Source organism: Leopardus geoffroyi, chromosome B1 (assembly GCF_018350155.1).
Source record: "Leopardus geoffroyi isolate Oge1 chromosome B1, O.geoffroyi_Oge1_pat1.0, whole genome shotgun sequence".
NCBI lineage: Eukaryota > Metazoa > Chordata > Mammalia > Carnivora > Felidae > Leopardus > Leopardus geoffroyi.
The window spans coordinates 146,040,595-146,053,813 of NC_059327.1; the positions used below are offsets into that span (position 1 = coordinate 146,040,595).

The following is a 13,219-nucleotide window of genomic DNA, read 5'->3' on the forward strand; positions in this document are numbered from 1 at the left end:
ATGGATGTTAAAGAACCTACTACTGAAGAATGAATGAGTTAACCAGGAAATCAAAGAAGAAATAAAAAACACATGGAAGCAAATATCTCGGAGGAAAGGGAACAAAAGCAAGAATAAACTATTGGGAATCTCCTTAAGATAAAAAGCTTCTGCATAGCAAAAGAAACAACAGAACTAAAAGGCAGCCTACAGAATAGGAGAAGATATTTTCAAACGACATATCTGATAAATTGGTTAGTATCCAAAATTTGTAAAGAACTTATCAAACTCAATACCCAAAAAACAAATAATCCAATTAAAAAATGAGCAGAACATGAATAGACATTTTTCCAAAGAATACATACAGATGGCTAACGGACACCTGAAAAAGATGCTCAACATTGCTCATCTTCAGGGAAATACAAATCCAAACCATGAGAGATACCACCTCATACCTGTGAGAATGGCTAAAATTAACAACACAGGAAACAACAGATGTTGGGAGGATGCAGGGAAAGGGGAACTTCTTACACTGTTGGTGGGACTGCAAATTGGTACAGCCACTCTGGAAACAGTATGGATATCACTCAAAAAGTTAAAACTCGAACTACCCTACAATCCAGCAATTGCCCTACTAGGTATTTACTCAACATATACAAAATAGTGATTAAAAGGACCACATGTACCCTGATGTTTAAAATAACATTATCGGGGCGCCTGGGTGGCACAGTCGGTTAAGCGTCCGACTTCAGCCAGGTCACGATCTCGCGGTCCGTGAGTTCGAGCCCCGCGTCAGGCTCTGGGCTGATGGCTCAGAGCCTGGAGCCTGTTTCCGATTCTGTGTCTCCCTCTCTCTCTGCCCCTCCCCCATTCATGCTCTGTCTCTCTCTGTCCCAAAAATAAATAAACATTGAAAAAAAAAATTTTTAAATAACATTATCAACAATAGCTAAACTATAAAAAGAACCCTAATGTCCATCAACTGGTGAATGGATAAAGAAGATGTGGTATATATATATATATATATATATATATATATATGTGTGTGCGCACACACACACACACACACACATATATATATATGAAGATTACTCAGCCATAAAAAATGAAATCTTGCCATTTGCAACAATGTGGATGGAGCTAGAGTTTATTATGCTAAGCAAAATAAGTCAGTCAGAGAAAGACAAATGCCATATGATTTCACTCATATGTGGAATTCAAGAAAGGAAACACATGAACAAGGAGTAGGTGGGGAAAAGGAGAGGAAAGCAAACCATAAGAGACTCTTAAATATACAGAACAAACTGAGGGTTGCTAGAGGGGAGGGGGGCAGGGGAATGGGCTAAATGGGTGATGGATATTAAGGAGGCATTTTTTGTGATGAACTCTGGATGTTATATGTAAATGATGAATCACTAAATACTACTCCTGAAACCAATATTATATTGCATGTTAACTAGAATTGAATAAAAACTTGCAAAAAAAAAAAAGATTAACATATAACATAACTCAACATTGATTTCATTGTAAATTCTCAAGAAGAGACTAGATTCACTGCCTGAGTATTGGTCAGACTCCGTAATCTCTGAATGTTCAACTCAAACCTGATTTTAGACTTCTCCTTAGAGTGGAGGAACTACAAATAAATAGGTAGCTGGGTCCTATTTTGGTTCCTATTTGGTTTCCCCTGAAGTCAGATGAGTTGCAACCTGCCCAACCCCTTGTTCCTTAGTCCTTTCTACCTAAGTAGCTGGGGCCAATTAATTTCCTTTTGAAGGCTCAGTAATCTCTGGGGGCAATTCTGCCCTTATATGGGTGAATTAAAGGAGTTTGTATTATTCAGCATCAAATCATCCTGTCTGCTCTTTTATCTGTGGTCTAAAATTTTATGTCTAAAATCTGAAATAAAATCACTACTATGCTCCTTGCAGTCTAGAATCAGCAATCAGACCTTTGCCTTATCCCCATTGTCTGAACCTATCCTGATAAGATGGCCAAAACTTCATTCCTTGAGAACTGAAGCTTTGTGTTTCTCTTGTCATTTCTATCTCTCTAGGCATTGGTTACCTTCCTCTAAACCCCAGTCACTTGCTCACACCACATATACATAGACCTCTATGCTCACGAGAAGAAAAAATGACCTTGCCTACCCATTTGCTATAATGCTATTCACTCCAGGTGGGAATTATAGAATCAGACTTTATGAATAGAAAAACATCTCTGTCTAATCTGCAATTGTCACTTATTCCTAGGTTCCATATGAAAGGCTCTCTCCATGCCTATCAGGTACCCTCTCTGCTATCCCTTGATGAATCTCCCAAATGCCAGCCTCTTGCCAGAGCTATTACCTGCTCTCTGTCCCCAGTACTCTCTGTTTATTATGCTTGGCCTGATTGCTATACCTTGTAACATCATTTGCTACTGGTCTGACTAATCTAACCAATAAGGAGGTGGGTTCTTTACATTGTCTTAGTCATTTTTAAAATTTATTTAAACATTTTTTTCATCCTAGTCATTTTTAATGCCTCTATACACAGACCTGTATATTCACTAAGACTGTAATTGTCATTCTGAGGGAGAAAAATATATATTGTAGCTCAAACCTTTACTTCAATTCCATGTAATAAAGCAGTGTGTTCTCAGAGCCTATATATTAAAAAAAAATCTGTCTTCAAAATGGAAAACACTCTTCTTCAGAGAGTATGGCAAGGAGAAATGACTTACCTCTCCTTCACTGATGCTTGATTCTCTTTGTCTACCTCGCAGATCTGCTCGAGATTTGGAATTTGGAATACATCGCTATATTCTGTGTCATCTTTTTTGTATAATAGGAAGCACTTGAGTCTTGCTTTGTTATTTATATTGCAACAGTCAGAAAATTCCTGTTTGTCAGCCATTCCTTGGTTGTCACAAACATGCTCTAGGAAGGTAGTCATCTGTAGGAGGAATAATAATAATTTAAAGGTGAAAAATGTATGATCTACATCCCTAACCACAGGAAAGTTAAAGAATTATTTCAGGAAAAGACCACTGAGTGTACAACTTGTATTTAACAGTCCCTGGACATACCTCTTTAGAGCAAAAGCTTTTTAGGTTTTGAAGTCTAGACTCCCACATACTGACATGGGCCAAAAGGAATTCATCACTCTCTCCTTTCTTATGTAATTGCTTCATTTTCATATAGTTGTTAAGAGGTATTAAACACAAGCCAAAATTACAGAGCCTAACGAAGTTCAGGTATTTTTTTATGAGAACTATCCACCAAGAAATAGATGGTAATTTGCTTTCCTTGCTTCCTAATTGTTTTCAGTTTGGTTTCCATGGGAAGTTATTTTAAGAATGCAACTCTGAGGCAGTGTGTATTCAATGTCAAATATTCAAATGAAAATGTGATAATTTAGTTAGTTTTCAAATACCTTTGAGTGGCAGTAAATGTGTGGGATGCTGTAAACCTCAAAAGACATATATTTCTAGATTTAGGGGAAAAGGGCAAAAAAAAAAGGCCATCTTTTGAAGTAGAAATAAGAAGTAATCACTATAAAGTAAGTGAGACTAGTCATTGGCAGAAGCATTTCATTTAAAATGTGTTTCTCATAAGACTGATAATCTTTCTGTCTACTTAGAGTCTAGTAAAAGATAGGTGAGTTTTAGCTCCAAGAAGATGGACTTGAAAACAAAAACCTCCCAAGAAATAAGAAAACCACTGACTTGTAGTTTAAAGTGTTTGGCATGAGGTAAGTGATCCATAAAATCTGTAGATTGTACAAATATGTTGTTAGTGTTTATCAAGAATTCACTAATTACAAGACAGACATACTTTATGAGATAGTAGCAGTCCCCAAGATTTCCTACTAACTGGTAAAAGGAGCCTATAATAATATTCACCTCTTTCTTCTTTTTCATATTCTCTTAGAAACTTTTTTAAATTAGTACTTTGATTTCCCAGTTACCTTTATATAAGGATATTAGACAATAGTATTCTAGAGGCAGAAGAACAACCAACTTAAATGAACAAATTGGCATTTTAGGTTATAGTAGTCTCTTGAGTGTTTTGTTCTCGGAGTCTGACCTCCCAGCAATGAAATGAAAAACTGTAGGTTTATAAACCTATAAAATTTACATTTTGAGTGTGATTCACGTACACATCGCTGCCTTAAAACCCCCTACCTAATTGTTCAGCACCCCACCTCATAACAACAACTTCTGGGTGGAATTTCGGTTTAAAAAAAAAAGGGAGAGAGAGACAGAACACGATTCACCTACCAACTGGTGAGAGCATTCGGATGGTGATTCCTGTGGCTTGAGGACCTTGCACTTCTCTGCACGATCTACCAACTCTTCAACTATGGTTTGTACTTCTTGATAAGTTGATTTCTGAAGAAACTGAGCAACCATAATGCTAGTACTGAAACATAACACTTGTGAGAGTGCTAAAGATAGAATCAAAACTCTTCCCCCATCATTGTGAGATCACTGCCCCCTCTCCCCTCTAGAATAAGTATGATTTCAAATTTCAGACAAAAGAATATCGATAATACAACTCACATGTCTCTTAAGTTCTCTTGCAGATAATTCTGGCTATTAATGTGGTTCAAGGCTGAAGAAAAATGAGATTTTATTTGCATAAGAGGATATTTTCAAAATTGAAATCTCCCTGTATAATTCTGAAATGTATATTTTTTCACTTATAAATTTCCAGGTCAATTCCATTTGCCCTCAAAAATTAAAACAAGTTACCAGAATTTATATTCACTTGTGTTTAAATTGTATTCTGTGAATAACTTATTTCTGTTCAAATATATTGTGTACTTGAAATCTGTCATTGGCCTCCCATTAAGTTGCATGTACTTGTGTTGACACACTTGAATTAATTAATGTGATTTGGTTATTTAACTCTTTATGTTAGAACATCCAAGGAATGCTAATAAAATTAAGGTTTAACATTGGTAACAAACATACAAACATTAGCACTTTGACAGGATTCATTTGGCAAAGACATTATCTCACCCATTTTGGATTTACTCATCAACTTTATCTTTCTTATCACCTCCACTCACCACACACACACACACACACACACACACACACACGTTCTCTATTGAAAACAATACCTTCTGCTTATACTAATAGCTCCTAAAGAGCTTAGCAGCTACCTGTTAAATAAAGAAATCATTGTTATTTACTTGCCCTGTTAATATAGAGAAACGTTCTGGAGTCAGTTACTCTGAGTTCAACTTCTAGCTCTAATACTGACTGTGGCCTTGGAAAAATTACTTAAGCTCTCAAAGTTGCTGCTTCTCCATCTACAAAATGTAAATAAACTCTACCGCATTGGATGTTTGTTAGGATTAAATGGAAACATGTGTGATGCACCAAGTACAGTGCCTGCCACAGAATAGGTACTGAAGAAGATAGATCGTAATATTATTCCTGCTACTATAAATACAATTACTTTATCCAAAATCATTTATCCGATTTCAAATACAAGTTTGAAATGGATCATTCCATCACCAAGAATGGAAGTAAGACTAAAACGAGATCTTCCTGTGTGTGTTGCCTCAATGTGTTAGTTCTCTTTCTGCATCCGTTCCACAAATTAATTTCTAGCCATTTCCAATGACTCTATTGACAATGATGAGCACTGAGAAAGATAAACCTTTCCATACATATTTAAGTAGTTGCTATGTCTTTACTTCCTGGCACATGGGATATATAGAATGTAAATAGGATCCCTACCTGCAGCTAGTAAACTTCTCTGTAGAGTTTGGCATTGAACGTAGCTGAAGAAAACAAGAAAACATATGGGTCTAAGATTCTTCATTATTTTAGATGAACCTTTAAAGAAGGTGCTCTATCACCTGAAAACAATGAAGAATCCTTTTATATTCTTTTCAAGTAATTACTATTAATAATTAACCTTTTCCTGGTGAATATTTTTTCCAGGCCAGTACAACCCTGATAAAATTTAAGAATCTCATGACAATGAAGAAATATTGTTAATAGATGGCATTCATTAATGAATACTGGATTTTAAAATCAGTCATGTCAATCTACTTGTTTTTTCAAGATTATACCACGTAGGCCTTGTAATAATCAATATGCGCCTTTGGTAAATATCTCATTTCCTGGAAATGCTTGTTGACATGTACAAAGTTCTGAAGTGGCAGGAGGAAAGTAAACATGAACTACAACAGATTCAAATAAATGGCTAACGCCCTGATTCCAGTGCTGGGCACATTTTCAAGTCCCTGGTGAGAGTGGGAAACATAGGCCTCGGAAGCAAACCCAAGGAAATGGGACCTAACTTACTGAGTGCTTATTGTGAATCTGGTGCTTTATATGACTGTATTTAGATAACACTTTTCTTGTTTCTTGAAGAAGACATTAAGACTGAGGATCATACAGGCCTGCCCACCATACTTGGTAGCCAGCTAAAAGTGGCACCTGGGAGCCTCAAGTTCTGGAGAAGGCCAGCAACACATTGTGCAGTCTGTCTAAAGACCTTGAAGCTGCTGACAGCACTGGTGAGAGTGAACCAAAACAACAATATGGACAGGCTCTTGGCCCAGTGGCTGTATGAGATTGAGAGCATCACGAAACTCAAGGTATTTTGAAATTCAAGTACTACATGGAGCTGCTGGACCAATGAAGCCATCAGGATGCAAATGTGCAGATGAAGTGCATCCTTGCGCTAAAGGTGCACTATGAGAAATGGGAGTTGGCAATGAAATTGGGCCTTTTCTTCATCAATTGAAGGAATGAATTTTTTTGATGACCTAGGACAGGCAACCAGAAATCACTTTCTAGTGTATGCTGCTCTTGAGGCTTATATCTGAGGCAGACACAGAGGACTTAGATTTGCCCTGACAAATTGGGGTTTGCTCATGGGATTGGGAAGACAGTCAAAAGCAGCACCTGGGAGCCTTGAGTCCTGGAGAAGACTAGGAACACATCATGCAGCCTGTCTATAAGGTACAGGTGGAGGAGTCTGGACTGCTTTGCAAGGACACGGCTTGGCAGACTGCAGGAATATCCTTCACTAAGAGATACCTGGGAGCCCTGATTACTGGCAGAGCAGACAACTCTGGAAGCCTTGCAAGAACTGACTCCAGCATGCTAACCATGGTATCCTCAATAAGAGACAGAAATCTGGTTTGTTACAGAAGCCTGGGACTTCAGAAAACAGGCAGACTTAGAGGACTTGGATTTCCCTGCCATGTTGGAAGCAGGAAGAAATAGAAAATTTGAACAGACCAATTATCAGGAATGAAGTTGAATCAATAACCAAAATCTCCCAACAAACAAAAGCCCAGATGGCTTCACAGGCAAATTCTACCAAACATTTAAAAAAAGATTTGGGGTGCCTCGGTGGCCCAGTCGGTTGGGCGTCTGACTTTGGCTCAGGTCATGATCTCACCGTTCATGAGTTCAAGCCCCTCATCAGGCTCTGTGCTGACAGGTCAGAGCCTGGAGCCTGCTTCGTATCCTGTGTCTCCCATTCTCTCTGCCCCTCCCCCACTCATGCTGTTTCTCTCTGTCTCAAAACTAAATAAACATAAAGAAGAATTAATACCTACCCTCTTCAAACTACTTCAAAAAAAATAGAAGAGAAAGGAAAACTTCCAAATTCATTCTATGAGGCCAGCATTACCCTGATACCAAAACCAGATAAAGATGTCACTAAAAAAGAGAATTACAGGCCAATATCTCTAATGAATATAGATGACAAAATCCTCAACAAAATACTAGCCAGCCAAATCCAACAATACATTAAAAAAAAATCATACACCACAATCAAGTGGGATTTTTCCCCAGGATGCAAGGGTGGTTCAATACTCACAAATCAATCACATCAATACTCACAAATACATCGCATCAATAAGAAAAAGGACAAAAACCATATGATCATTTCAATAGATGCAGAAAAATCATTTCACAAAGCATTTGACAAAGTACAACATCCATTCATAATAAAATCCCTCAACAAAGTAGGTTTTCAGGGAACATACCTCAACATAATAAATCTATGAGACACCCACAGTGAACACCATATTCAATGGGGAAAAACTGAGAGCTTTTCCCCAAAGGTCAGGAACTGGACAAGGATATCCATTCTTGCCATCATTATTCAATATAGTACTGGAAGTCCTAGCCACAGTAATCAGAAAACAAAAAGAAATAAAAGGTATCCAAATTGGTAAGGAAGAAGTAAAACTTTCACTATTTGTAGATGACATGATACTAAATATAGAAAACCCTAAGGACTCCACCAAAAAACTACTAAAACTGAAAAAATGAATTCAGTAGTCACAGGACACAAAATCAATGCACAGAAATCTACTGCATTTCTATACACTAATAATGAAGCAGCAGAAAGAGAAATTAAGAAAATGATCCCATTTACAATGGCACCAAAAATAATAAAATACCTAGAGTAAACTTAATCAAAGAGGAAAAAGACCTGTACTCTGAAAACTGTAAAACACTGATGAAACAACTTGAAGACAATACGAAGAAATGGAAAGACATTCCATGCCCATGGATTGATTGGAAGGGCAAATATAGTTATAATGTCTATACTACCCAAAGCAATCTACACATTTAATGCAATCTCTGTCAAACAGCATTTTTCATGGAACGAGAACAAACAATCCTAAAATCTGTGTGGCACCACAAAAAAAAAAAAAACCCAAAAGGACAATCTTGAAAAAGAAAAACAAAACTGGAAGTATCACACTTCTGGACTTCAAGTTATATTACAAAAGTGTAGTAACCAAACAGTATGGTGCTGGCACACACACAAAAAAAAGACACACAGATTGGGTGGCTCAGTTGGTTGAGCATCTGACTTCAGCTCAGGTCATGATCTAATGGTTCATGAGTTCAAGCCCCACATCAGACTCTGCACTGACAGTGCAGGGCCTGCCTGGTATTCTCTCTCTCCCTCTCTCTCTCTGCCCCTCCCCCACTTGGTCGCTCTCTCTCTTTCTCTTAAAATAAATGAATAAATTTTAAAAATATAGACAGCCAGATCAATGGCACAGAATAGAAAACCCAGGAATAAACCCACAATTATGTGGTCAATTAATCTTCTACAAAGGAGAAAAGAATATGCAATGGGAAAAAGACAGTCTCTTCAACAAATGGTGCTGGGAAAACTGGACCGCTACATCCAAAAGAGTGAAACCACTTTCTTACACCATACACAAAAATAAACTCAAAATGGGTTAAAGACCTAAACATGAGACATGAAACCATAAAAATCCAGGAAGAAAACACAGGCAATAATTTCTCTGACATAGGCCATAGCAACATTTTTCTGGATAATGTCTCCTGAGGGAAATAAAAGCAAAACTAAACTATTAGGACTACATCAAAATTAAAAGTTTCTGCACAGTAAAGAAAACAATCAACAAAACTAAAAAGCAACCTATTGGATGGGGAGAAGACATGTACAAATGACATATCTGATAAAGGGTTAGTATCCAAAATATATAAAGAAACAATACAACTCAACAACCAAAAAACAAATAGTCCAATTAAAAAATGGGCAGAAGACATAAACAGACATTTCTCCAAAGAAGCCATCCAGATGGCCAGCAGACACACGGAAAGACGCTCAATATCACTCATCATTAGGGAAATGCAAATCAAAACTACAATGAGATGTTATCTTGCACCTGTCAGAATGGCTCACATCAAAAACACAAGAAACAATAGGTGTTGATGAGGATGTGGAGAAAAACAAACTTTGATAGACTGTTGGTGGGAATGCAAACTGGGGAACCACTGTGGACAACAGTATGAAGGTTCCTCAAAAAGTTAAAAATAGAACTACCCTGGGATCCAGCAATGGCACAACTGGGTATTTAGCCAAAAAATACAAAAACACGAATTCAAAGGGATACATGCATCTTTATGTTTATGGCAGCATCATTTACAATAGCCAGATTATGGAAGCAGCCCAAGTGTCCATCAATAGACGAATGAATAAAGAAGAAACGGTATGTGTGTGTGTATATATATGTGTGTATATATATATATATATATATATATATATGTGTGTGTGTGTGTGTGTGTGTGTGTGTATTACACATATGTATTACATATACATATATACACATATATGTATATATACATATATATACATATACATATATATACATATACATATATATATTTGTAATGGAATATCACTCAGCCATAAAAAAGAATAAAATATTGCCATTTATTACAACATGGATGGAGCTAGAGAGTATAATGAGAAGCAAAATGAATCAGAGAAAAACAAATACCATATGATTTCATTCATGTGGAATTTAAGAAACAAAACTAGCAAAGGAAAAAAAGAAAGAGAGCGAGACAAACCAAGAAACAGACTCTAGAGAACAAAGACAGTTACCAGAGGGAGGTGGATGCAGATTAAGAGTACACTTATGATGAGCACAGAGTAATGTATAGAATTGTTGAGTCACTACACTGTATACCTGAAACTAATATAACATTGTATCTTAACTATACTGGAATTAAAATTAAAAACCTAATTTAAAAAATGATCAGTAGCAACAACAGAATCAGGATCATGTAATTTACTCATGGGTTCACAAGTAGAAATCCAGGTCTGTCTGGTTCTGGAGCCCACACCACCCAAGAGCTAGTATTGAAAACTGAGACGTCAACGTTCCTCAGCTATTGTCCCCTTTACCTAACATCCAGTTTGGGGATCTAAAGGAAGAAACAGGTAATTACTGATTAAATAAAAAGTCTAAGATAAATGTAAAGTCCAAAAGTTTTGTAAATGGCAGATCACTGGTTACTACTCTAACAATTCCTGTCCTTAGTTTCCTCATTTATATATGGAGGATTTGGACCAGATAAGATCTAAGACTGTCAGTCCATTGCTTAATTCTACTACCCATATATTCTCAATTCTGGATTCCTAGGCAAAAAATATACCACAAATAAGAAAGATATATTTACCTGAAAAATAATGACAGTTCTGTTATTATTTAGGTTTGGGACACATTGGCCAATGATAAAGAATATGGATGATGTGTGATGGAAAACTAGGGTCAACAAAGGAAAAATGATCTTTGGCAGGTTTTTATAATCCTCTTCAGGGTCCTCTAGACAGTTCTAATGCCCAGCATCTCTTCTGTTGTACATTCTTAGAGCCGTGCCCTTGAGATCTTACTCTGAACCTCCTGGAACAATCAGAAATGGACCTATTACTCAGGAGCGACAAATCCTTTGGATGAGTGCTGACAGACTGTCACCCACTGCAGACATTACTAACTGATCACTGCACTCTTTCTCTTTGAACCTTGGCTCAGCCTTAGGATTATTCACTGCACAATGCCACAAGAGAGACACTATCAACTGATTGGAGCTGATGAAACAAACAAAAAACACAACAACAAAACACTATATGTGTGCTAAACTAATTCTTCTTTTTAAAAAACTGGAGAAAACTAACATCCTATTGGAACTTTCTTCTCAGAACAAGAGATTCTTGAAAACATAAAAAGATGCTAAGTCCTTTGTCAGTGACTAATGATGAAATTTCAGACCAGAGGAAAAACAAGTAGTGGGGATTATTTAAACAAAGGCAAGGGGATGAGTTTTGTGATAATACTCAAAAGACAGCACAGAATTTGTTCTCTGAAAGAATGAGATTTTCACACTGACTTTTCAGATAAAAAATGGAAGGTATACAAGTATAAGACACAGTGATGATTTTTAATAAGTACTATTTCACAACAAAACTAATTCTATTTTTTCTTAGAGAGAGAGAGGGTGTGCATGCATGCAAGTGGAAGAGGGATAGAGGGAGAGAGAGAGAGGGAGAGAGAGAGGGAAAGAATCTCTTTTTTTTTTTTTTGAAGATTTAACAATCCTTTTTAAAATTTTTTTAATGTTTATTTATTTTTGAGAGAGAGAGACAGGCCATGAGTGGGGAAGGGGCAGAGAGAGAGGGAGACACAGAATCTGAAGCAGGCTCCAGGCTCTGAGCTGTCAGCACAGAGCCCGACGGGGGACTCGAACTCACGGATCGCGAGATCATGACCTGAGCTCAAGTCAGAAGCTTAACTGACTGAGCCAACCAGGCATCCCAAGACAGAGAGAATCTTAAGCAGGTTCCACACCAGGTGCAGAGCCCAATGTGGGGCTCAACCTCATGACCATGAGATCATGACCTGAGCCAAAATCAAGAGTTAGTACTCAACAGACGGAGCGACCCAGGTGCCCCATAACAAACCTAATTCTTATTTGAGTCATAGAAAGAGAGTTTGAAGAAAACTTAGAAAGACCAGGACTGGATCCCTGGATCCCACCTGAAACCTGGGTGGGGGTTGCTCATGCACATGCAATCTTGGCACTAATTATTGTATCGTGAGTCTTATCCTGCTGAGGAACGTCTCTAGTACTAGTAAATGCTTCATGTGCTGAGTGCTGGTATGTTCTGTTCACTGGTGTGAGTTCTGTCTGAGCAATACAGAGTAAGTGTGAGTTGCCCTCATTCCACATCCTCTCGTCTCTAGGTAAAATATATCTTTTGAAGAAACCATCCTCTTTCCTTTCCCTCCTTGCCTCACATCACACTGTTTACCTACTTTTTACTAGTGTGTTCTCTGGCGTCTCAGTAGAGAGTTCTTTGACAATACTCTCTGTGATTATAGAGTCTTGTGATGGCAGCAAGTTCCTGGATCTCTGGTTTCATATCTGCCGTGTTTAGCACAGTATTGGACACATAGCGGAATCCACTGTTAGGTACAAAATTGAATTAGCTAACTGTGCTCTGATTCGCTTCTGTTTGCTAAACTTATTATCCATTATCTGAGTAAAACTTTCTTCCCGCTCTCCTCATTAGTAAATGGAAGTGTTTGGAAAGTGGCAAAAGGACAAAATAACGTTACAAAATAAACATCTATTATCTGCTGGCCATCGTGTTGGGTACTTTATACAGTATTTAATACATTTCTCTAAAGCCTTTGTGACGTGGAGAATATTCTCCCACATGACACAAAGAAATGGAGGTCTTGGAATGTAGGGAACTTATCTGAGGCCATACAACAAGTTAATGGCAGAAGGCATTTGATGCCCACCCCTTCTCACTTAGATTGAGTGCCTGTGCAATGTGCTCCCACAGCAGAGGACTTTTTCTATCCCTATGACATCATATGTGATTGCTTATTTACTATCCGTCTCCCCTGCCATGGGGAACCATCTCTAATTGGCT

At 37.6% G+C, this 13,219-nt stretch overlaps 1 protein-coding gene across 10 annotated transcripts in view; it reads right to left on the reverse strand.

The window, feature by feature from the left end:
• Positions 1–5,831, reverse strand: part of LOC123595871 (alpha-fetoprotein-like) — a 54,707-nt gene extending 48,876 nt beyond the window's left edge. For 9 of the 10 annotated variants that reach the window (XR_006711413.1, XR_006711411.1, XR_006711412.1 and 6 more), the window contains exons 1-4: positions 5,716–5,831; positions 4,525–4,576; positions 4,243–4,384; positions 2,704–2,915 (exon numbers count right to left, since the gene is read on the reverse strand). Coding sequence is in view for 7 of the 10 variants with exons in the window: in XM_045473769.1 (XP_045329725.1) it covers positions 2,704–2,915; positions 4,243–4,384; positions 4,525–4,576; positions 5,716–5,800 (491 nt within the window). In the remaining 3 variants the exon portion in view is untranslated. The remainder of the gene's footprint in view (positions 1–2,703; positions 2,916–4,242; positions 4,385–4,524; positions 4,577–5,715) is intronic. The other variant, XM_045473767.1, reaches the window with a different exon arrangement.
• Between the last annotated feature and the right edge of the window lie 7,388 nt (positions 5,832–13,219).